Consider the following 26,966-nt stretch of genomic DNA (forward strand, 5'->3'; position numbering starts at 1 on the left):
CGGAGATTTCATCAAAATTCACGCGAATGCACGCAAACGTGTATAATTGTAGATACGTTGAGAGTACGGCTGACAGGGGGGTGGGAGTAGTGGGTAGGGGGTGGGAGAGGATTGTGGGGGAGAGAGAAGAGACTAGATGAGTAGATGAGAGGAGAGAGTAGAGAGGTAAAGAGGTAAAGCACTGGCAGAGTTGTGTAGAGGATGTGCGAGTGAATTCCGGGAATTTACCAGGAGAATCAGGCCAAAGCCGGCGTTGCCACTTTTAGCTTGCATGCATGTGCCGGAACAAATTCCCAAAGTTATTAGATGACGCTGCGCAATGCAAGTATCTCGAACACACAAAATGGATACACAACCGCCGCCACGCCGAGCTTACTTCTATACACAACAAGAAATATAAAGCTTATAAGCTTTGCGCTAGCCAACTTAATGCAGTTAACTTTAATATAATCATTTTTTATACTTTTTTCATCCTGTGTTTGTTGTGTTATAAACTTTTAATATACAAAGAAATACAAGGACAATGAATTAAAATCATATTTTTTTGACAATCGGGATGGCGACGGATAAAAAATTTAATGTATGTAAATTTAGATTCGCTTTTTCTTTGTTTCCTTTTGCATTTTTAAATATTCTCATTTTTGTTATTGTAAGGTATGAAATTTATTGAAAAATATAGAAGAGATGGAATATTGTGATTTTAATTTTTTATAGGGACAATAGAAAAAAAATTTCAGGCTTAAATTCGAAAAAAAATTTTAAATACGATTTTTAAATTTCGCGCGTTAAATTAATTGGCAGCACTGAGCAATTCCTTTATTATACAGACCGCATAAGAAATTTTTGGCAGTAAATTTTGATTTTTCAAACAAATAAACGAATTTTGAGTATGAAATTACACTCCAAAAAAATGATGATCCTGAAGTGAGATAATTGAAAATTTTCGGATTATTTTCAACAATCAAATTTGAAGAAAAATAAAAACTAAAAATATGCACATGAAGAAAATTTAAAAAACTATAAGTGCAATTTTTAAAAAATAATTTTTTTTATAATTTGTCATTTTAAAAGTAATCCAAAAATTATGTCATCGGCTAACTTCAGTATCATAAAAAATTTGTTTCAAAATTCAAATAAAAAAAAAAATTTAATTTGAGGTTTCCCAAAATGTTGGAGTATATTTTGTATCATCAATTCATTATCATAATGACTCGAGTACTTTATCTTAACGTGTAAAAAAATATGATAAATTATAAATATAAATCATTGAACATTATCGTTGACTTTGTTATAGTTTTTTTTTTAATCTTCTACTACGTCATCGTTAAAAGTCTAGACAGATGTAAAAAAAAGCCGCTATGTAATACTGTCTCGTACATACCTATATATATATAAAGAGTAAAGAGAGCAAACGAGATTGTAAGGGTAAGTCATAGGGGTTGTTACAGAATAAAGAAAAAAAAAATGAAATAAAAAAAAAAAAAAGAAGAAATTGGCCGGTACGGTTGACCAAATCAGCCATTGATCCCCCGATTCGTTTTGTCCAGTCAGGAATGAAACGAAAGTCGTGAGGAAAAACAGCAGGACTTCCTATATTTATATATACCACAGAAAAGACGAAAAGTAAAACAAATGGAACCGGTCAGCCGGAAGGTCAAAAAAATTTTAAAAAATTTTGCCTTTGAAAAAAATCAGTTTTTTTTTTTTTAATTTCGTTATCTCTCTTTTCATAGCGTTTACTGTCTCGTTGACCGCCGACGTGTTTTTTCTGTTTTATACTCATATTTATTCACTATTATGTATATATTTATTATTATTATTATATATACGTTTCAAAGCTACGCTTGCATAATATAATACGATTTAAATGTTCGCTCAAGTGGTGAACATCGAAATGATGAGAATATCAATATATTATGAAATTACTTTTTTTAATAAAATGGAACATTAAAATTTTTAATATAGAGAAACATTACCGAAAAATTTGTAATTTAAATTATTAATTTTAATGACATTACAACTAAAATGCTATTATTATTTTTTTTTTAATTTCTACTCATCACCAAATTGTCAGACATTAATTACTCCGACCTAATTATTCCACAAATTAATTAAAAAAAAAAAATCAAGATGAAAATTTTGAAAAACTTTCATGAGATATCTAAGCTTCCATAAAAAATCTTGACATTATGGACAAATTTTTCATCAATTGAATTATGAGTCAAAAAAATATCCAAAATAAAAAGGATTTCATGACACAAAAAAAATTTTGCACTATGAATTGAAGATAAAAATTTTCTTAAGCCGAGTAAAAATTTTTTGCGTCAAAAAAATTTTTTTTTTGGACATTGAAAAAAATTTACTCTTAGGAGGTAAATTTACTCCGAGTTTACTTTAATATTAGAACTCCAGTCGGAGTAAATGTGGATTTGAATAAAATCTAAATTACTCCACTGAAAAGACAAACTCCAAATTCACTCCGTATGCGAAGTGAATTTTTTTTAAACTCCAAAACTCCGAGCGACAGCGAATTCAAATTTAAATAAAACCTGAATTCACTCCCGATTTTTTACAAAGTAAAGAAAATTTCGAGTGACTGCATAATTAATTATAAATGTTAAACTTAATAATTGGCTCAGGGTCAGCAGTCTCATAATTTAAGCAGCGTAATTAAAAAAAAACAAGGCAATAAATAAAAAGTAAAAAAACAAGTACATAAAAATTACGTAACATAAATGTGGCTGAGTGCATATGTAAAATGCATGATATGTGATATTTATCTCATTCATGCCCAGCACATGTTCTTCCCTCGGTATACCACTAATGGCCTCGAGAAGAAAACTTATGGCCTCCATTTCCCCTCTCGCTTCTCCTCGGATATCTTCAAAAAGAAGAAATTAATTCCAGTTAAACTTGAGGTCACACAGCCGCATTAACGTCTTTTAATTCGTTAGCGCTAAGAGACTCATAATTAAATTTAATAATACAGAAGTTAACATTATAACAAAATGATGTAAATTGTGGATAATCGATTGGATTAAAGGCTAAAGGCTTTAATAAAACAGCTTGTAGGAATATGTTACGATCGAGAAACTAGAGATCAACAGGGAGGAAAATTAATCTTGTAATCGAGAAAACCCGTTGTGAAGATCAAAGACCGAATTCTTGGCGCGAGAACCAATGAGAGGGTGCTTTTATATATAAAGCTTAAGATCGATTTTAACTTTACTTTTTATTTCATTCCCCTTTTCTCAATTCTTCTCTACATATATATATCTTATTCTTTTTTACTCTCCGTTCATTTATTTCCACGTTCTATCTTTTTATTTACTATTTCTTTTTTTTTTTTTATTTCGTTTATCTTCGAATCGTACGAATTTGGGATTAAATTTAATCAAACGGGATTCAAATATCAGACTCTTATGTTACTACTTTTTATTCTTTAGCTTTGGCTTTAGCTTTACCTCCGGTCTTAGCTTATGCTCAAACTCCAGCATCAGCTTCAGTAGCTTTTGGAATTTAACGGCAATCACAGACACTCTGTAACTTTTTAAGACCAACTCTACAGTAAAATCGCTTTGTACTTGGGTATAAAATATACTCAGCTTCAAATCTTGTGAGAACCAACACAATAAAATTACATATATATATAAATATATTGTAATGAAAGAATAAATATATGTTGCAAGACAAAGGATCAAGCAAAGAGACCGGAAAATTACGTAACTCTTATTCATAAAAAGTTTCAAATAATTGTTTTTTTTTTTTTTTTTTTTTTTTTTTTTTTTTTTTTATGACGTCCTTGCGTTTCCTTTTAGATGGAAGTATGTAATTATTTAAATAATCATTTCTGCATTTATATTAAATTACGACGTGGAACAAAAGTACATCGGAGAGTGGAGACTAAATGTCGGGATTTGACAGCCGGGAGAAGTCAAAATTATGAAGAGATAAAACGCGAAATAGAAATAAAAATAAATGGTTCTTTCATCTGAAGAAAAATGTGTTGAGGTGTCCGATGATGGCCTTGTGGGAAATTATGCCGGCCGGATTACTCGCCTTCTTTTCTTGGTCCTGTAGATGCTCTGGTGGTATTCGTGTCCTCTTATATTATATTATTATATTATGCTGCACTGGATTCCGAGGCTTATGTGATCGCTGGATGAGATAGATATGCCATAAATATTGCTTTAGATGTTTTTATTTGAGTCACTTAATTAAATGTGTTCTTCAGGGTCGATTTTTATCTCGAGTTTTAATAGAAAAATTTATCTTGATTAACTTATTTACTCTGCTAGTCCTTAATGGACTTATGCGACTGTGTTTCCGACAATAAAACTTTAATATCTGATATTTAGCTTGAGAAATTTTGCTGCGGAAAATTTTACCACTGAGGGAATAAAGTGAAAAATTATTTTTTCTTTTTTGTGAATAAAATAGGTCGGGTGAAATCGAAAGCTTATGAAAGATTGAGGTGATATTTTTTCTGTTGGATTTGTTATTGATTTATCTGGTCAGAAAAACTGATTGACGGTTAAAAGTATCGCCTGTAACTACAGGCTGAAAAAATATAATTCATTATATTATTGCCTATATTTTTGAAAATTTATTATTTTTATTATTTTAGTTTTCATTAAATAAATTATTAATGTTTTATTAATTACACAAGCTGACTGCTGAATTAAAAATATAAATTTAATCCGACAGAATAAAACATTCGTCGATCTATTTTATGATAAATATTTATAACGTAATTATAATTAGTAACGAAAAGTTAAACAAAGTTTATTTATAAACAGTTTTAAAATAAATAAATCTATCAACAGACACTTGGATTCTGTCAAATCGCATTTTTAAATTTTTTTATTATTAAATTTATAAAGCAAATAATTAATTAATGTCTTTTGTTTCTTTAATTTCTCATAACAATCACAGAAATTTATTATTTAATTATTTTCCAAGTAGTTTACTTGTTCGATCGTCTGCACACGTGGAATCATTTCAATTATCAGCCATCTAGCGGAGACCTTAATAACTAATTTCAGTATTCCAATAAAAATTTCCATAAAATATAAATATATAATTTGCTCGCGTAAGTAGTTATTGTTTTAACAATGCTGGTATCTAAATTTTAATCATTCTTTGTATAAAATTCTTTAAAAGAAAATCTTAAGAAGGGAAGCGAAATTCTCGTTTACGGTCTCGATCTAAAATGAGAAATAAAAAATAAATAGCTTAAAAAAGTAATTAAGCGATTGAATAAATAATAAAAAATAAGGTAATGAAAAAAATAAAAGTCCTCGAAGGGTAATAGAAAGTGTAATTTAATCCAGAGGAAGAAAAAAAAAATTAGCAATTGACTTGAGAGTCAAGTAGGAAGATAATTAAAAGACTACTAAGACGATCTCGTTTACGGGGCATTTGCCAACGTCCGCAGCCTGGCTACAGAAACACACCGATACGAGTAAGGAGGGTTTGTGTCTCTCTGTTTTATCGTCGCTTCGTAGCTTCGCTGTTGATGTCGCTAAAGAGGGCTCACGAACTATAAAATTTTATACACTAGAGTGGTCAGATAAAACTCATACCAGAGATGAAGAAAAAGATAATAATAAATCTCATGTCTCTCCCTCTCTTTCTCTCATGTTCTTCCCTCCCATCGAGTGCAGAAGGGTGTGGGTCTGTTGTGTGTACGTCGAATATTATATTAGAGAATATCTCGAGGAGTAAAATTGAGGCTAACGAGGGATTCAGCAAATGCATTCGAGAATTAATTGGCAAATTCAATTGAGTCCCTGAGTTCAGCTCGCTTCTAACATTAACTAACACTCTCCTACTCATCTATCTCGTCTTTTACTGCACACACTCTAGACACACAATTTGAGTCATTAAAAAACTTGATAATCGCGTAAAAGTTAAAAGTTTTACGGTGTGTTTCATTTTGTCAACGAATATAATAAACATCTCTCTCTCTCTCTCTCTCTCTCTCTCCCGTTTTCAGTGTCTGCATACACTTCGGCTGCATTATTTATTAACAAAAAGTCATTTTTAATAACGTATATCATAATACTCGTCTTTAATCAAACACGATTAACTTCTCGGTTCAGTTTTTCCAAACAAAACTAAATTCAATGACCCGTACAGATAGAAACTTTATTAAACTTGATGGCAATTTTTTCATTTCATCTAATTATATTTTTATTTATAGTAAAAAAAATCCTTTTGTGAATTCGCAAAACTTTTAAACGCCCTAGGTTAAATTTAAATTCACACGAGAATTTTATTATAACTTGGAGTTTATTAAAAAAAAAGTGAAAGGAAAACTTGGAATTTTTTCCTGTATTCTATTGAAAAAGTATTTTTTACAAAGGATACATTGAATTTATCCACCGAGAAATTGGATGAAGAAAAAATATTCAATAAACTGTCAACTGGATTCGATCCGCGAACCTCAGGATGTCAAACAATTGCCGTTTATTAAAAATTTCCAAGAAAAGTTTATCTGAAATTAATTTAATAGACGTAATTAAATCTAAACACTTATAAACTGATCAAACAGTGTTTAAATTACATTAGGAAACAATTTCCTGAATGACAAAATACCGGGGTTTGGAGTATCCTAAACAGTAGTCTATCCAAAATATCTTGACGTGGTTGTGGTGTTGGGCTTCCGAAACGTTTATCGTAACGCGTTACCACGACGTGTTAATTTCCAAGCCACGCGGTAGTCAACGGTGGCGACGAGGATGCCGCCGACGACGACTACCAAGCCCGAGTTACTGACAGGAGCGATGGGAAGCGACAGGATTGCTAGGGGTGCAGCTCTCGTGTCACTTAATACATTCGGTCTCAAGTCTGCTGCATCCACATACCCGCTACAGAAGGCTTTGCCATTCCGTCAGAGAATCTGTACAAGACAGAGAACCCACAGACGAGGAAGAGGAAGAGGATGACGAGGAATAACTAAACCAATACAAGGATAGGATGAGAAGACCGAGAAGTGGTAGAGAACGCAGAGAGGATGAGATTAAGGGGGTATTCAAGTAAGAGCAGCATCTAAGGAGATATTGCAGGGGGCCAAGAAATTAGGGGATAACTCATAGGAAGCCCAGTAGTAAGGTAGTGGGATCCCCGCATGCGCGATCAATTACCAGGCGTAATTATCTACCGCTGGGTTGGAAATTTTCATTGTTGCCGGGAGGCTCACCCTTGGGTTACAACCCAATCTCCATTTCCTCTATCCGCTCTCTCCTTGATATTCTCGTCCTCGTCCTCATCCTCATCCTCATCCTCACCCTCACTCTTACCCCCTCCTTCTCCTTCTTCACCTCCTGGTCCTTCTCCCTCTTATCTTGGCATACTGATAGAAGCCGACAGCACTTGGCGGGACTAACGTGCACTCAACTACTTAATAATGCATCAGTCAGCCAACCACTATACGCCCATTATGCTTCCATGCACGCTGCTTGCACTTCTCATTACATATCTCTCTCAAACTTAAACTTTTATCTATCTTTACGTCTCACTTTATCATCTTACTCCGTGTCTCATTTTACCTTATATCTTGTTCGCGCATAACGTGTTATACATACCCCAACCCCTATCCTCATTTCATTTCATTTCATTTCGTTCCTTCCCGGTTCGTTCTCTGGCTCTTTTATATCTTCCAACGTACGTACATATCAACGTTGCCTGAAAGGGGATTTTGAAACCTGGGACTGGGCATTATATGAGATTCGCTGATACAACAGTCAGACTTGTCGGTTATACCACGGGTAGCTGATGCTGTGCCTTAGCTCTTTATGTTTTAAACTTTAGTCTGAGAATTAACCGATCCCATACTCTAACACCTTAACGAGATTTTCTCAACGGGATACGTGGCTGAATATACCTCCTGAGTTGAGATATAAAGAGGAACTGAGTAAGAGCTACTAATGCTACTCGAGCATTTTTAACTTATAACCCATTATCTAGATGCTTGCTATGAGATCCTTTAATTATATTATGCAATATGAATTATTGGCGCGCTTTAATTTACTGCCACGATCTACGTGAGATTCCGAGGACTTTTTCATTCCAAGACAAACCGCCGCTCCTCTATACATTAATATAAATTTTACCTCCCATTGTAATCGAAAAAGTTGCTTATAAATTTTATAGTTATTTACTTTTAATTTTTTTAAAAAATAAAACAATAAAAATTTACTTTAATTATTTATAGAGAAAAAGTTTTATTGCACAATAGAGTAATAAAACACAATAGTAATTTAAAATAAAGAGAGGTAAATTTGTGATTTCCGAAGAGAATGGTGTACACCAATGAAATTGAGGAAAACCGGGTAAAGCCTGGATGTTTGGCTGACGCTTCAGGGTGTAGTATAGTCTATGTGTATATATATATATATATAGTATCAGGTTGGTCTCCAACTCTCATTCTTACTCTCTTTTGAACCCTCCTCCGTATAACTCTATACGTCGTTCAAGTCTTCTCTGAAGGGTAAATATAGGGTCTGCGGATTATCGTGTATCGTGAAAGCGACGTTCCACCAACTTGGAAAGTCAAACACACGAATAAATTGCAGCCTCAACGAGGCGTACCCGCATTGGCTTTGTAGAGAAATTCTCTTAGCGATGAGGAACAAAAATAAAATAAGATGAAAAAAATAGCCAAGAAAAATAGCGAACTCTGTTCAACTGGAGGTCTAACTACAAGTGGAATAAGAAGAAGAACAAGTTTAAACTCAAATAATAAGATTCCATAATTCAAATTATAAATTACATCTAAATAATTTAATTATTAATTATTTACTAACAAGTTCAACAGGTACGGGTATAAAGTACGTAAGAAAATGGTGAATTATTTTATGTAATAACCCGGCTACCCTAAAAGTATGAATGTGAAATGTAATTTCACCCCCGAGTCTGGTAAGTCTGTAGATGCCCAAAGTTTTTAGTCAATTACAAACAAGTAAAAAAGTCAAATTCTCCTGACATTAGGAAAAGGGTTTTTCGCTTAGGTGTAATAATACTTATAAGAGTAAGAAAGAACTTGTGATTCTTTTTTGCTTTGTTGATGGTGTGGGGAAGTAGAATGGGACTGGCAGCCGTTGAAGAAGAAGAAGACGACGACGACGACGAAGAAGAAGGAGGCTTGGCATAAGAAACTGGCCGTACGCCAAAGCGCATTACTTTCAACAAGAACCGAGGATAGGGAAGAGAAAGTTAAGGAGACAGAGCTGGAGATAAATGATAAAAAGCTCGAGAGAGAAAGAGGTATATAAGTTTGATGGCAGCATAAGGTCGAGCTCAAATGAATATTTAATTCTCGCATATATCTTATTCGTTTCATTGCAGTCAACTCAAGTTTACCAAAAGTTAAGTAAGAACAAGGCATATTATTATAGAGTGGCAATCGCGTCTGACTTTTCCTGTCATGGTACGCTCCTAATACCTTGAGTACATATTATAAAATAAAAATCTGTTAAATCTTTAAAAGCGTTAAACGCTCAGATGAAAAATAAACCGAGAGACAGATCGAACTGAAAAAAGTAACAATAAAATTAAAGTTTAAATAAAAAAAATAAGGGTAAAAAATGTCGAGGGTTGAGAGCAATTTGGATCGGGCGTCTCTCTCCTATCGGTTCTCAGACGACGTTTTCTCCAGCGGAACTCGTGACCCCCAAGTGGTTCTTTCTCAGCGTAGTCCGGAAATTGGAATCTTAAATCGATCCCAATCTTCTTTATTGTCGTCGGTTCCCGACGATCACGAGTGGAGGACTTTGGGGATCCCATCACCGTCTCTCTTCGCCTCTCAACGAATTCTCGGCACTACACACTAGTGAGCTTGAATCTTGCTCTTAAAATCCTCTGGTATCTCTTACTCACTTTGCCCTCAGTATTCCTCCGACAATGTCTCTGCTCTCGATACCGATCCGCCTCCAGCCCAACTCCCACTTCCCCATCGTATATTGAAGCTTTAAAAGCGTACGCGTTTTCTTCGCGACCTGTGCAGCATTCCATTGAATTTTATGTGGATGCAGCTATAACCTATCCTCCACTGAACTTTAAACTGACGCAGTAGATGCTATTCCTGCTAGCCAACAGTGTTCCCTTAGTATTCCTTTTCTTGGTTAAACCCTGATAAATATAGAGCCTCGTGAATTTAGGTTTCTACACTCTCGAATAACGGCCACCAAAGCTCCTCGATACCTAATACTAGATATACATGCATACCAAAACCACCAACTCACACATACACACCCACATCTTCACAAATGGGTTTATACTCTACACTTCATCCCTCACCGTAACCTCTTCTCTTTATATTCCTTGGTGCTTTGCCCTCAACTCCTTACATTTTCTTCTCCCGAGACAGAGAACCAGACTTACACATACAATTTATACACATATATGTGTATAAAGTGAACTTGGGTAGCCAAACTGCGTCGTATTTTCGCAATAGAGGATTTTAGGCACCGGTGATTTCATGCCCCGTCTGGTATGTCGAAGCTTTTCTAATCTAAGAGCTTCCTGGTAACATCAAGGGAACTATGTATGGATACAAAAAATATTTTTAGTTAAAAGTTAAATACGACAGATAAAAAAGTTTACAGCACTGTGTGGAGCCGAAAAAAAGGGTAAAAGGAATTGGCGGTTTTTTATGTTTTTTTAAATCAGCCTTCTACTAACTAGACGTAAATAAGAAAAAGCTGAAGCTGAAGTGACTAGTCTGAGGAAAATAATTTCGCTAAAGATTTAACGAGGAATTCACAGAGATGTTTATTGCGTATGATGGTATGAGATTCTTAGCAGTTTCATCTCAAAAGAAATAAACAGGATGGCAAGAAAAAAGAGGCTGTTGCTAAAAAAAAAAAATCCTAGAGTCTTCTACTTCAGTGGCGTCTTTGGGAAATTCAAGACTCCCTCGGCAAAATTTTTTTTTCGTTGTGATCGATAGCCATCCTCGTATTTCAACTTCTTCTCCCTCCATTCTTTCTTCACTCCTGCAATAAGTGATCGCGATAAAGTATAAAAACAAACGAGAAGAAAAATAAAAATAAAATAAAATTAATAAGTTTCTTATTTAACGAGAAACTTGCCAAAGAATTCATCACTTTTATTAAAAAAAATTCATTCAGATTTACCTTTTTTATCCTCTTTTTTCCTTTAAATTTATGAGAAACTATTTTTTTCTCTTTTAATATTTCAAATGTTTATACTGTGATTATTGGAAATAGCGGGCCATATTTTTTATCTATTGTTTTTTATTGCCTTCCTCTTGTTTCCTTTTTACAAAACAACAAGTTACTAAACGTTCGATGAATCTGGCTCATAAAAGGTTTCCAAATGTGTGTTCCACCGACTCAATACAGTCTGCACATATATTGTCTGTGATTTCCGTATTACGAGCAGACATATAAGAAAATAGCTCAATAAATTGTCCGCTTACATTATCCTTGTCTCTCAGACTCATGTTTTGTTGTCATTTCGGTCTCCTAAAACCATCATATATTCCCGGTTACTCTTCACTTCAATATGCCCGACTGGGTAAGATGAAGGGACATAACACAACAGAATGTACGAGCAAAAAAATGACAAACTATTCCCGTGATAAAAGAACACTCACTAAAAATATAAGAGGAAATTTTTTACCGATTACACACATATTTAATGTCATGGAACGAAAAACACCATCCACTAAAAATATAACCTTAATATATTTAATATTTAAAAAGCTTTTCCGACAATTTCCCGCCACGAGATTAGTAAAAAAAAATTAACTTGTTAAAATTACAATAAAAATGGCAATGAATAGAGATTGACATAATGTTTTTACATCTCAATTGTACGCTCATTTTATTTTAATATTTTTTAAACTTTTTGTGTATACACTTGGCCGACATTCACAGGCATCATTCACCAGTATAGACCTAGTGATTACGTCGACTGTGGCAGTACGTGCCGGCGCATAAAACATTCTACGGCTTGCATAAATTAAAGCGAATTTCCCGACGGATTTACGTCGTACGCGCGGGTGTGCCGTAATAACGTAAACGTTGAGAGCTCCAGAGAAACTGCTCACTAAGTTCTCACACAGCCGACTTCTATATACCTCCATGATATATATATATATATATATATATATATATAGTATAATATAATAGAATAGAATAATATTCTCGTTCCGAGTAAAAAGTTTAACGATATACGAGTGTCCTCGAAAATCATTAACTATTCACAATTCATTTGGATTATAAAAATATTTACCGCGAGAAAATATTAAAAACCGTTGAGCAGCAGACTTGGGCGACTTGAACAAACGAGTGAATCTGCGGTCAAAAAATTTAATTTATGGCCGTAAAAAAAAAAAACACAATGCAATCTCCCTCGGCACTTCCTCCGGATCCATAATTTCGCGGGCAGACTCTTTCTGGCATACCGACACAACGACGGACGACCACATTATTACTATTTTCTCTCTTTGTCTTTGGTATCCTCATTCTGTAGCAGAAGGCTTTGCCTCTCGGCCCCTCTTTGTCCCTTTTACCGTCACGCGATTACCGTAAAATTGCGCGATAATTATGGACGATTAGGCAGACCGATAATAACGTCACGACTGGCAATTATAACCGCGACCAATAGAACTCTTTTATAATATAATCACAATCATTTTTTCTTTATTTCTTTCTCGTGGACGAGAAACGCTGCCCGAGTTTATTCATCCATAGAGCCCTCAGCCTCCCGCCGGCAGGGAAAACCAGTCGCCAATTAATGCTCATTCGATTGTAATGATTTATCGATTTTATAGACCAAATGTTTTAGGTCATTTCAATGAACCAAACAAACGCAAAAAAAAAAAAGTAAAAAGTAAAAAGTAGTCTTACAATTAGACTTTTCCTTAATCGTTTCATCACCTAAGACTGGTCTTGGTTTCCTCTTTAGCCTCTCGAGCCACCAAACCCCATTTTCTTTACTACTATTACCCCCTGCTGCCAAAGAGCTCGCTTTGGAGCCTCGGCATCGGTAATCCGATTTTCCAATCCCCTCGACACTCCCTCACTGGTAATCTTCCTCTTTGGTTAACTTCTTTGCGCTCCCGGGACACCGGAGGTTGTATCTACGTTTAACCCAGTAGACAAAAAGGAGCAAAACAACAACCTCGAGCACAGCACGGGGATGAAAAAAGAATAGACGAAAATAGAGAAAAGAAAAAAAAGGCGAGGGCATAAAAAGAAAAATTTAGCGACCCCAAGAAGCCTCTTTTCTTCAGAAACAGGAAGATGCTGAAGAACTAAACCCCGTACAAGGGACGATTTATCGAATTTTCGCCCAATGCAACTCACACTTTAACCTTTCCACTCATTTTCCTTCTCTCTCTTCATCCTGATGGCATTTTCGCTCGACTAGTGATTGTGAGTGTAGTATATATCCTGAACAAACGGACTTTTCATCAGCTGCTGCCCATCAACCAGAGTGATGAAGAGGGACAATGGGTTCAATTATCGTGACTCTCTGGCGCCAATCTAACAGCGATAAATACCAAATTTTAGCTCAAGTGTTTTATAAACGTCACTTAAAATCCACCTATCATAAAATTAATTTAAAAAATTCTCTGACGGCTAATAAAAAATACCACAAGACACGTAGGCTTAAATTAGTAAATTGCTAATTAGCTGTCGCAATGTAAGGAGCTCGTCGAAAGTACACCAGAGGCACACAGACAACAAGCATGCTGACAATCTGTCACGTATATACTTGACATTATCCTCGTATGCATGATTAGTAGCCTCGCGATACTAGAGACGCATAGTGGGAACCTCGTCATCGTCATCTGCATCATCTGCATCAGGATGTCTGGTGATGGTGTATATTTCGCGTATGCCGTTATCTACTGCTTGCACCACACGTATAATGCCACTTACATCCCTTCATCCCGTGACTCCCTTACCCCCATTACAAGGGAGTTAGCTCGCTCTGGGTTTCAAGCAATATACCAAGCTAGCTACCTCGGAATATCAAGAGGGTGAGTTATATACTGGCGCCCAGGTTAGGGGCTGAGCAAATGAGTGAGTGAGAGTAACCGAGATGAGCACGTGCTACTCGCGTTCTCTCGTCACCAGACAAAAGGTCTTTGTCACGGTCAGTGCACTCTAGACGTTATTCTCAACACTTGACAGACGTATCTGTCTGCTGGCACTGCATACTCTTAAACAGAGATAACGCTTTAATAATAACACACGAATGCATCCTACTTTGTCCTAATAAACTTGTTGTTTTTCGTCTCAACCCAGGGGTTTTTTAAAACGACTGATGTATGAGCTGAGTATGGAAGAAAGAATACGCAGCAGGAATGTTTAAGTGAAAGTTTCGGAATTCGCAGACTCTTTTCCCCAGAGAGTTGCTACTTGAGTTTTCAATAAATAATGTCGCGGTGTGCCACGACCGGGACTCATTAAATCGTCGCTGAATCAGGACGAACGTCCGTAACTCCACGTAATGCAGCTGTAATGTGAAATGAGTAATGGGGCTAGACTTTCCAAGAGACACGAGGGATAAAGAGAAATGAGAAAGAGAGAATAAAAAGTTCAGTGGTGGTGTTTCTCGATGGAAAACTGAAGAGAGTAAGGTAGCTACAAGAACCACCAGCAGAACCAGCGAAAACGAATAGACTTCTTTCAAGGAGGAGAGAATAAGAGGGAAAGATATATAGTATAGAGTTGCGACGGAGATTTCCCCACGCGCAAGTTCAATATTACCACCTACACTCTGCTCGGATAGTGTGTGTGCCACACCCGCATTATCTTTTCTTAATAACCTAATGCTTTATTATTATTTCAATTTTTTATGCTCCTTCCTGTCAGGGCTTATACGTGACACTAATGATCCGCGATTTAATTACTCAGGAGACATCTTATCGCTTTGAAATCAACATTTGATAATTAAATTACACCTTGTCTGCTATCGCTCTCATTTATTTATCATCAGTATTATTATCATTTTATTTTTTTAAGCTGTTGGCTAATGGATTATTGTTTTTTTTTTTTGTTCCAGACGTCAAAGAGCTGTAGGTGGAGCAGCTGGAGTAGCAGTAGCTGGAAGCTGATACTGTTGATCAACGTGAGTCTTTTAGCAACAGCAAACTCAGCATTCTGTCCCAGTGGATGTACCTGCGATGACGAGGCACTGGTTGTCTCATGTGTAGGTGTTAGTCTCGACGTTATCCCCATCGCACTTAATCCGTCAACACAGAGGCTAGTATTGAAAGAAAGTCGTATACGTATGGTTGACGCAGCTGCATTTCAATTTTACGGTGATCTAAAAAATGTCGATCTGTCTAGCAACCATTTGTTCACTATTCCGAATGGTAGTTTCGCGGCTCAAAAAAATCTTGTTGAATTGCATTTGAAGCACAACAAAATATCTGCGCTGACGGAGAAAACCTTCCAAGGTCTGGTATCACTCACGGTACTTAATTTACGTGATAATTATTTGGAGACACTGACCAATGGATTGTTTACGTCGCTGACGAAACTTGAGGAGCTAGATCTGGGGCAGAATAGAATTTCAAAAGTTGAACCAGGTGCATTTCAAAAGTTAGGGGCCCTTAGAGTTTTGTATCTGGATGACAACCAATTGAAGTCAATTCCTTCACCGGCATTGGCTCCACTCAATGCCCTCGCTGAGCTGCACATTGGGTTAAATGGGTTCTCAACACTTCCAGACGACGCGTTCAAGGGTCTAGAACGTCTTGCCGTATTGGATGTCATGGATGCGGGACTGGATAATATAAGCGAGGGTGCATTTCGTGGACTTCTTTCTTTGCGTACCCTTAAACTCGGTGGCAACAAATTACGTGAAGTGCCGACAAAACAGCTGTCTATACTAAATCGCCTAGAGGAATTGATCCTCGGGCAGAATTCCTTTACGATGTTACGCTCGGGCGCATTTGCAAGTCTGTCAAATCTTAAAAAACTAGATATCTCTGGGGCTAAATTACTGACAACAGTTGAACGCGGTGCGTTTGCCGATAATGGAAATCTCGAAACGTTAATCCTGAAAAGTAATCGCAGACTAACGACTATGGAAGACGGTGCACTGGCCGGTTTACCAAATCTACGTCACTTAATGCTACGGGATAACGCTTTTACGAGTTTCCCCGAATCTTTAGTAGCGTGGGGTGAATTACGTCGACTGGATTTGAGTGAAAATCCCGTCGTTTGTGACTGTAATCTTCTATGGTTGGCTGAAGTTTTAGTGGCAAGAAATTCAAGTCCTGTGATTTGCGCAGAACCGAATGAATCCCGTGGTAAACCACTCAAGGGTATGGAACCTGACGAATTGGGATGTGCCTTCTCAGATCCACGAAAGCAAGCACTTATAGCAACTGTGTGTGCCGCTGGTTTGGCTTTATTTGCTGGAATGGCTTTCTTCCTTTACTACCGCTGTCGCAAACGCGTTCGCGATGCACTGAAAGATTACAAATGGAAGAACCGCGCAATATCTCGCAAGGAACACGAGTACCAGAAGACCTTTTCCGACGAGGAATACATCGTCCGCACACACGGCGCTCATCATCATCGTCAGCATCCTCACCAGCAGCAGTTTCAACATCAACAATTCCAACATGCCCAGCAGCAACTGCAGCATCCTCATCAAATCACCCCTGGCATAAAACCGATTCCCGTGACAGAACTGTAGCTAGAGCTTAGGGCAGCGAGCCCCGGCAATGGCGGAGTCTGGTTTTTACCACACGGTGGTACGACTCCTGCCGAGGGTTTCACTTACATTGACGGGGAAACCGCCCGACAAATGCGTCGTCCAGGCACGCTGCCCGTGCATTCGGCAATAAACCAACGCACCAATAACTCAAATACTATTTCAAACAACAATAACAACCACAGTCACAATCACAATCCCTCGGCAGTATCAACAAATAACATATTTTCACCAACATCCGGTCCGATTGATAACAATGTCATAACAAGCAATGGATCAACACGACATATGAGTCATTCGTTGCGACGCAACCCACCGGCATTGCCGGCACGTGCAGATTCATGTCGCATTGTCAATGACGATCATCATTCATCTCAAAAACATTCGCCCCCGTGTCCTCAGTCATCGTATCCTACTTTACCGATAAACGGACACGTCTCTTCGTACTACTACCGCGAGCGTGACAGCACCGGTACCAGTTCCAGTATCGGAACAGCAACCAGAGAACGCACCAGTATACGTGACCGTGAACTCCCCCCAGTTCCTCACAGGAACGAGCCCATGGAACTCGAGATCCACGATCAGTTGGCCGGCAACGCGGGCTACAGAGAATAAATGAGACAAATATCTATAGTCTAGGGTTTTAATTTAACTGCCGAAAATAAAATCAAGACTGATATTGATGGTTATCCAGCACCAGCTCCCTCCCTGCTTCCACTACCGAGGGTTAGGAAGCCTTCGGACTAAAAAGAAGCGGTTTTTTTAAACCGGGTTCACAGTGTGTGTTAAATAGCTAAGCGAGTTAATGGACCGGGTATTTAGCGAAGCGTTTTTGTACCACGAACTCGTGAATTCTTCCCGAGGCAGCTCATCACAGGATCCGGGTATCAAGTGAAGACTGAAATATGTCTAATAAGACAAACATTCCTCGGTTATTTATTTTAAATGTCACAGGAATGTTGTGAGTCACTGTAGTTATATTATATATATGTATATATATAAGTATATACATATATATACATACATGTGTACGTATGTTTGTGTAATTATTTGCGGATGAGATCAGATGGGAGAGAATGTTGCAAATGTTTATGATAAGGATGGGAAGATACTATAAGAATTCTTAGGTTCGATAGCGGGATAGATAGTAAAAAAAAAAAAAACAAAAAACAAAAAAAAACTAATGATTTAAGGAAATGGTCTAAAGAGCGAATTTAATTTTTAAAACCACTTATTTGAAGTACCTCTGGGTCTTGTATTATAATAATAATAAACACATAAGAGAAAATATCTGTGTTAATAAAAAGCAGATTCATAAAAATATATATATATTATAAATATATGTACATGTATATTATGATTATTTTCTCAACAGTTAAAGATGCGTATTATTAATTAATAAAATTAATAAGTACATAATTAATTAAAAAAAAAAAAAAAAAAAAAGACATTTGACATCAAACGTTAGAAAGGAGTGTAGATTGTAGAGAACACACGTGAAAAATAATACTTAATAATAGTATTATGAATATATATATTTAAATATGTACCAGAAACGTGTTCACGCGTAAGGAAAATAATTAATACTCTTGTTAATATCAGTGACCGCGGGAATTTTCGATGTTACTATCACCTAATTTAAATTATTTTCAAGTTTATAAATTTATAATTTCCATTAACTTTCTTGTTTTTATATAAATTACATTAAAGTATTTGCTTGTTTTTTTTTTAAACTTAATTTACGACGCTATTCGGACAAGCTAATTAATGCTTTTTTCGTGTTATTCAGCGGAATATAACCGAGAGTTAAATAAAATAATAAAAATGAGAGAGAAGTGAATAAAAGAAGGAGGTATAAGAAGGAAAGTTTTTTAGCGAATTGAATTAAATGAGGAGAGAAGAGGTAACAAGCAAATGTGGTATCATCACAATGTACACTATGTATATTTTCTATGTATATATTTATACATATATATATAAAAGTATGTACAGTACAAAATGGAATACCATGAGCTACTGTCCCGTCACTGCCCGGAGGAATACAGCTTCGGTTGGTGAGTGTACTCGTTGGAATTCCACGGCCATCTTGGTTGGTTTTGAGTAGAAAGAGGTGACTGCACCTTGAACCACTGGATGTTGAGAGCTAAGTTAGATCTTGTTTCTCTCTCTTGTTTCTCTTTCTCTCTTACTATTAACTCCACTTACATTCAAGTCTCTCCTTCTTACTCCTGGTTCTGTCGATGTTGCAGCTCTTTGTTCACTAGCTCCCACTTGCCTGGTACTTGTCTTTAGTCGCGGACTCCGCAGACCGCGATCCGGCAATCGAGTTGCTCGATTTCCCATCCAATGGAATGCGACTTACGCTCGCTATTTCCAGCTCCTTCAACCAGAATAATCCATTTATTTATTCTATTGTCCATTTCCTCTGTATTTTCATACCCTATTTTTTTACTATACCTCAATCCCATTATTTTTTGTTTATTATTAATTTTTTTTATTAAATTATTCGAGTGCTCTTGATAATTTACTTTATAAGACAGTATCAGAAATTAGATTTCAAGTGGGCAGTAAAAAATTTCATTGGAAAAATTACGTATAAGTGTCTGATAAATTGGGACTTTTAAATTTCCCGCCATTATTATAAAATTTAAAAAATATTTGAGTTATAAAATGAACGCAGTCATTGATATTTTTAAAGAGATTAAAATTTATGTAAATTTAAAACTAAATATCGTAACTTATCGATCTATTATTAAAAATAAAAACAATAAATCCATTAAATAAAATATTAATAATGGATTTATATAAATGCTAGTCAAAATCGACTCGCCAGAGAGCAAATTCAAAAGTTTTAATATAAAAATAAAAAAGAAAAAAAAATCGGTGAAGGTTAAAAAATAAAATTGTACAAAAGGATAAATATTAAAGGAAAAAAAGTTATTAACGACCCTCGTCGTATTTAATTTCAGTCCTAGTGTACACCGAAATTATAAATTGAATAAAAAATAAATTATAAGAATTAAAATAATCCAAAAAACTACATTATACATAATCTTTTGTCCTGCACATCGTATTATCTTCCACGTACCTAACCCTAAACATTTAATTAATTAAATTTTTTCGTAACTTAAATATATATTCTTAAACTTATATTCTTATATAAATAAATGTACGCCAAAATTATACTTAAAGTTTCTAAAGACAAATGTATTAGCCATCTAAATGTATTTCCTATTATCAAAAAACTATTTTAACCTAAACCTAACCTGCCATTTTTTAATCACTTGTATTTTTTAAAATTTTTTTATTTGCCGATTATGTATCAATTGTTTTGAAATTGGAAGAGAGATTTTTTAGAAGCCTTAATGAGAAAGCAATATAGATAACCTTTTAAACGAAACGAAGAGTTGTTACTCATAAATTTTAAAAATTTATCAAATCGTAAGCAATTTTTAAAATAATTTTTAATTATTAGAAATTATATTCGGAATGTACAAATGAGTTATTGCGTTGTGATTCCCTCGAGGCTTTTTTTTATTACTTGCATTTAATCTGTTGATAATTATATGAAATTATTTACGTTTTCAAAATTTTTAGTCGAAATCGACGTGAACTTTTTCAGTCAATTATTAAAATTCTGCTAAAAAAATGCTACGAAAACTGAGAAAAATTTTATGTTAGAATTTAAAAAAGCCCGCGTCCGCTGAAATTCAAAATGGCGCGGCAGAATCAAAACAAAATGTCGTAGGGAAATAACTGAATAATTTTTTAATCCGAGGTTAGATAAACTACAGTTTATTGAATCTTCGATTCAAATCGGATAAAAAATAATAATTGATTTTAAAAAGAGAATTTGCATTTCGCGCTTATGATATTTATTAACGGTACTGAGAACTTTGCATTGAAAAAATACTTTTCCATGATTATAAATTGCACAAAAAATTCTTATTACTGAATGTCACTGAAAAAATTTCAAAAACTTGAAAATAATTTTGAGTAATGATTAAAATTTATAATAATGTCATATTTTTAGTTTTCAAAGTTGGCAGCTCCAACTGAAGAGTTGACATAACCTGAAATTTTTTTTTATTTAAAAAAATATCTATTGAGGTTAATCAAGTGATTAATTTATATAATTAACATATATATTTTCAGATAATTTTATTCCATAAAATCTCTCATAAATAAAAAATTTAATTTTCGCCCTCATTAAAAACGTGAATTGAATCTCATGAAAAATAAAATTTTAATTGAATTTCAATCAAAAATAGTAATTTACACGTAATTTTTAATCAGTGAATTGATAATTAGGACCTACATTACGTGATAAATTAATCCTTGCATTAAAAATGAAAATTTTAATTACGGCAAAATTTGAATAATCTCAATACGAAAAATAGAAATGAACCTTTATTAAAAATTAAAATTTATTTGCAAACACTTGTATAGAATAATCCACTTTCATTATCATCGATAGCTAGAATTTTCGTAAAAATCAGTGCCTGGTAGATTGCCAAGGATCTGTCGCCTTTAATGCAGCAATAATTTAGACTGTAAATCCCGAAAATTATTTCCCTTGGCAGTCATACTTTTTACCAACAAACAAAAATACTATTTTTTTCATTTCATAATTATTTAAATTAATTTAAAAATTACAACCCCGCTGGCAAAATACAATTGACTAGATTTTTAAGTTAAAAAGTTCATAAATTCCTGAATAATTTAGTGTATTATTAGAAGCATTTTTTAATAAATATATTATTTTATTTAATATTATAATAAAATGCCTCGAGGGATTCTCTTGTAAATATTTGTCATACTCGCCCCTAGGGGACAGAGTAAATATTAAAAAAAACGAGGATATAAGTTTTAAATTTTTGAAAAAATAATTAAAAAAATGTCATTAAAAATTATCATGTTGTAACTCAATTTATCTTACTGTATTTAAACTTTAAAATGCACACTCTACGCTGTAAAACTTAAAAAAAAAATGCATATTATTCAAACTTTGGCATTGGCTGTGATGCCACACATAACCCTATTTAATAATAATTATAATTATTAAATAAAGTCCGTTAATTTATAAGCACACCGACAATTGTTTTTAAGACGACGTGGAAAATGTAAATAGTTAACGTACTATATATATAAATATATATAAATACATATAAAAATATAAATATAAATATTAAAAGAATGATCATTACAAAAAAGTCCTTTTTAAATTTTAAACTTTTGAATTTAAATTTATTAATAGTTTTATTATTTGAAAAATGCTAGTGATTTTTTTTTAAATTTAACTCAACACAGAAATTGTGTAAATAAATTCTGGTTGTTCGTTAATTTGGTTACTTATTAGTTATTTAAATAATTCATTTATTTATTTATAAAATTTAAAATTAGGTTATATTTATAAGTATATTATTAAATAATGTAATAATTATAGAATTTATCAGCATTATTTTGTACATAAATAACTATCGATAAATAATCAATAAATCTATATAAAAATATGTCAAAAATATATTGCGTTATTTTTATTTTTATTATAAATTCACTTACCAATTTATTTTCTCCAGTTTTTGAGCTCTATTTTAAGAGAAATTTCAAAATTTATTAGAACTTCTTCCAGCGCTGAGTAGAAACAAAATGGCGGCAGTGATTTTCAAAATGTCCGACATCTATAATTCCGACCTGCAAAAAAAGTTTTTTTTCAACCATTTTTCTATAATTGAATCATTACTGCGCATGCGCATTAGTGCAAAATCACGGACTTCATCACAGTCAAGTAGTGGAAGAAAATTCAATTTTTTTGTGAACTTTACACATGAAAATAAATCTAAAATTAATTGCATTAATTAGAGAGAAAGTAATTTTAGTGACGTAACCTCAAAATTTGGTAACAAAGTGCAAACTTTAAATTTTACTTCAACCGGTAACTTGTGCATGTGATGCAAAGTTTAAATTTAATATCAAAATTTAAATGACTAATACAGAAATTCTAAAAATTTAGATAATTATGACAACTAAAACTGGTCAGTTCTCTTCACGCTATTTATTCTCTAGCACGCACACGTCCAACTAAATCTAATTCCCAGAATAAAGGTACAGGTTATTTTTCAGCTGGTCAATCAAACTATTTACCAAGAACCCGTAGAATTATAAATTAATTTAATAATTTTTTTTTTCAACAACTTTCAGTCTAAATTATAAAGTTTTGCAAAAAGTATAACTTCCGACATGAACTTTTTCTCACAAAAGACGAATCCTACTACAATTTCTTCATAACTCGAAATTAACTGGACCAAGAACTCAAAGCTTTTGATTTTTTTACAACAAAATTAAAAAATAATAAATCGCAACATGGAGGGATTCTTTATCAGCCCTAATACATAATAGACTCTATGAGATATAAAAAGCTGAATGTACGAAGCTATAAATATATATATATATATATATACATATATAACCCAGGGTAAGTATAGAATAGAAGGTTCTTTCAGGACAACAAAGCACTGTGGTGACACGGTCTATCCAGTTTCCAATGTGGCTTGACATAGTGCACGATTTTCCGTTGCCGGAGGTAGCTTTTGGTGCTGATTCTGCTCAGCTTTAGCTAAAGGTAAATCTATACCTGTACAAACATAGACATAGACCTCGACATAGACAAGCATATACATGGAACATAAAGCGTAAGTGTTGGTGATATGATGTTTGATGTAGAAGAGAATCCAGAAGCTAGGTGTAGAAATAGGTGAGTTGATGGTAGTTCTACAAGAGAGTATAACGACAACAAGGGTGAGTACAAGGCTCAGTAGATGCATTTTCGCGTAGATGGAGTGATGCGTCGGAGTAATTAATGGCGGGTTCCTATCTAGGCATCAGCTATAGTACTTCTATCTGCTATCTCCTATCTCTCCTCTATCTTCCATCTGTCCCACCGCGAATAGACGTGTGTAAGCCCGTTCTACTAACCTCATCCTTTTGCTTTAACGTTTCATCCTTTTGCCTTCAGACGTGTGATCTATATACACACATATATATAGATATATGATAGGCAACTCGTTAGTACGTGAAAATTAATGCCGTCTCGCGGATAGATCTTTAGCATAGTCATCGGCGGCAATTCTACAGGAATTCGTCTATTATCACATGTCGACCTACTACATACTTACATATATGTACGTACATGTAGATGGTACTTTACATGATGAAGAATGAACGTGCAAACACATGGGAAGATGATGAGTCAAGATGAATTGCGACAATGACATTGTTGCTGACTTGTTTGTCACTCATTTAATGTGTTATCGTGATTTACTTCATCTTCATGTTACATTAACATATATTACTCATTGTTTCGTTGTCAAGAATCTACCTCTTCTATGACTAATTAAAAAAATTCCGATTATTTTCTTATAAATTTAAATTACCAGAGTGAGCTCATAGATTTCTCTCATAAAAAATAATTGTAGATCTGGATTTTAAATTATTTTTAGTATGAGTCTACAATGAGGACATATATATATATATATATATATATATATATATACATATGTATATATATGATTAAATCGAGTGAATTTAGTGATAAAAATTTAAATTATGACAACATTTTATTTTAATGCGCAACCTAATAAAGTATTAAAGTAAATTTTTTAAGTTCCGCTATTAAATTTAATGTTATTTCTGGGTAAAAATCGAGCGTGTGTGCGAATTAAAATATTTTATGTCTTGCAAACTAATGCACTTATTTAAATAAATTCAGCATCGAGTGATTTTTAAAATTAACGTTTTATTGAATTTTAAAAAAACCGCCTGGATTTTCATTACGAAAACTCAATACTCCAAAATTAAGCAAATTGATTTAATTTTTTTTTTTACTTAATTTATTTACTTGTAATTAATAAAATAAAAATACGTGATGTAGTAATAGAATTTTTAAAATTAATAAAATCACTCGGCTTTACGTCATAAAAGACTTAAGGAATAATTAATATTCAAAACAATAACCAACGAGCAAAATATAATAATAATAATAGATGAGTTATTCGCAGAGCTAAAAGCCAGGAGTTAAGAGTTAGGAATTTGAAATTATAGAATAAAAAAAAGAATAAAAATTTGCCAGTAAAATAAATGAGAAAAAAAAGTAAATTTACATCAATAGACCGTTCACAAAATGACCGTCACGATTGTAATGATTTTTTACAAACGCCTATATAACTTTTATTCAAATTCAAATTTTGAAACCGCCATTTTTTTAAAAATACGGAGGGAAAAATAAATTTTTTCAATGATTTAAAAAAAAGATGCGTCCAATCATCTAGCTAGATGTTGCTGATCAAATTTGTGACGGAAAAATTTTTTGATGGTTAAAAATGACAGACTGTGATGGGAAAATTTCTCGCGGTCATTTCGCATTACTATTAACATCCAAAACAATAACCAACGAGCAACGAAATAATAATATACCTAATAAATGAGATGCAGAACTAAAAGCCAGTTAGAAGTACAAGATGACGAAAAATGAATATAAATTTGCCAGTAAAATAAATGAAAAAAAAAAAAAGGTAAATTTTCTTTGTACAAGACATATGCATTAGCATAAGGAGCAAGTTGTAAGTTTTCTAAATTATATACAGCACGCATAGCACGGCATTATAAAACAACGAAAGCTGAGCATATCAGGAGTATCAACAACAGCCTCCGTGATTCGGGCCATTAACTCGGTACCGCGATCATAATTAAAGTTACACCAGCACTTAAATTAGGGTGTTGATGGTGTTGCTGATGCTCTTGATGGTGTTTGTTGGCATTTCCTTGCTCTACGGTAATTAAGTATACATCAGAAACTTGTTGTCAGGTATTATATATTACAACGTGTATGTATAATAGCAAAAAGCATTTAATTCTTAGCCAACAAATTCACAGTCGCATATTCTACAGCCCAGTTGATCTTGTTGGCCCCCTGTTAGCTACTGCACTACTGCTACCAGCATACAGGGGTAACTCGAGTTGCCTCTCGCGCATACACTGAATAAGACCCGGCTTTTACCTCACTCTTACTCTTACTCTTTACTTACCCTCACTATGGCTCTTCTCTCTTCAGTTGCCGAGCAGTAGCACCCCCACGACAGAGAACTGAGAGAAAGCGGGTAAAACCTCGGGACTCGTGACTCGGAACTCGGGGATCGGGCGTTTCCCCTAGAGCGTCTGGATTCGAGTTTCTCGCGGTTAGATGGCAACGCAAGTTTAATATCCTGCAAAGAGACGTCTCCTATTATTACGCCGTTATCTACATTTTATACACAACCAAAAAAAAATAGCTCAAGCTGACTAGAAAATACCTTTGCCACTTAAGTACTTTTATAAAGCATTCCCATAACTTTATTTATCTTTATTTATTGCCTGCTTAAATATTTTTTTTTTTAAATAAATAAATAAATAAATATTCAAACTTACCGCCAAAAATTGGGAGTAAATTATTTTATTTAAATCTGCATTCACTATGATTCGGAGTTTTAATATTTAAATAAACTCCTTCAGGAGTAAATTTGACTCCAGGGAATCAAATAAATAAAAAGCCCGCTCCGAATTTACTCCGCTAATTTTTTAGTGTAAAGTATTTCGGTAAATAAATTTTTTTTATCAAAAAGCCTGGATTTTTTTGGTTGTAAATAACACTGAGGTAAAAGTAAAAAAAGTGTATAAATAAAAAGATTACACTTAGAGAGATTTACATGAGGAAAATTAAAAAAATACTTAGGTATCTATTTCTTCTTGAAGAAAACCTGATTGTGGTCGTCGGTGCATATCTAAAACGTCTAGTTGACGTTCTTGAGCCATTCTCAACGAGCATCAGAGAACAACCGGCGTATCCTCCGTCGACTTGCTAATATATATGCAAATTAAGTATTTGATAAATAATTCAGTTTTTTGGTCTACCGTTCGGATTACGCGAGAAATAGAGAGGAAAATATCCTACTATTCTCCCACTTATACTTTAATCTCTGCGAACCTATATATAGAAATATATAAATATAAGAATTAAAGTACTTTATCATTAATCTGCCATTCAATATTAAAGTAAATTGAAAAATATTTTTAATTTTATTTTTTAGTTGATTTTTTTTTCTATTACCCTTTTTTCATCTCGTTTACTCGCATTGCTCCTTGTACACTACGCTCACAACTCGATGCTTTTCTTTCAACACCTCACACTCTAAAACTCTTCGTAATTCCACAGACTGGAC

General features: G+C 34.1%; 2 protein-coding genes and 1 long non-coding RNA gene across 5 annotated transcripts in view; 2 read left to right on the forward strand and 1 right to left on the reverse strand.

The window, feature by feature from the left end:
• The window catches only part of LOC103579601 (leucine-rich repeat-containing protein 4B), a 136,135-nt gene extending 119,356 nt beyond the window's left edge, over window positions 1-16,779 (forward strand). For all 3 annotated transcript variants that reach the window (XM_053742914.1, XM_008561038.3, XM_053742915.1), the window contains one exon: window positions 15,049-16,779. In XM_053742914.1, coding sequence (XP_053598889.1) covers window positions 15,049-16,695 — 1,647 coding nt within the window. In that variant the 3' untranslated portion in view covers window positions 16,696-16,779. The remainder of the gene's footprint in view (window positions 1-15,048) is intronic.
• LOC106694301 (GATA zinc finger domain-containing protein 8-like) lies at window positions 16,706-18,143 on the forward strand. Its single transcript, XM_014445334.2, has one exon. The coding sequence runs from the start codon at window positions 16,807-16,809 to the stop codon at window positions 17,326-17,328; it is 522 nt and encodes a 173-aa protein (XP_014300820.1). The 5' UTR covers window positions 16,706-16,806; the 3' UTR covers window positions 17,329-18,143.
• Window positions 18,144-18,145: 2 nt separating this feature from the next.
• On the reverse strand, window positions 18,146-26,959 carry LOC103579608 (uncharacterized). The gene is made up of 6 exons (XR_549549.2): window positions 26,855-26,959; window positions 26,476-26,731; window positions 26,176-26,396; window positions 25,797-25,973; window positions 22,276-22,407; window positions 18,146-19,093 (listed from the first exon to the last, which is right to left on the reverse strand). It is a non-coding gene; the product is annotated as an uncharacterized LOC103579608 (long non-coding RNA).
• Window positions 26,960-26,966: the final 7 nt, after the last annotated feature.

This window comes from Microplitis demolitor, chromosome 2 (genome assembly GCF_026212275.2).
Source record: "Microplitis demolitor isolate Queensland-Clemson2020A chromosome 2, iyMicDemo2.1a, whole genome shotgun sequence".
Lineage (NCBI taxonomy): Eukaryota > Metazoa > Arthropoda > Insecta > Hymenoptera > Braconidae > Microplitis > Microplitis demolitor.

Bases quoted from the DNA above. Each gene is read 5' to 3' on its own strand.
- LOC106694301 (XM_014445334.2), top strand. From the start codon at position 16,807: ATGCGTCGTCCAGGCACGCTGCCCGTGCATTCGGCAATAAACCAACGC.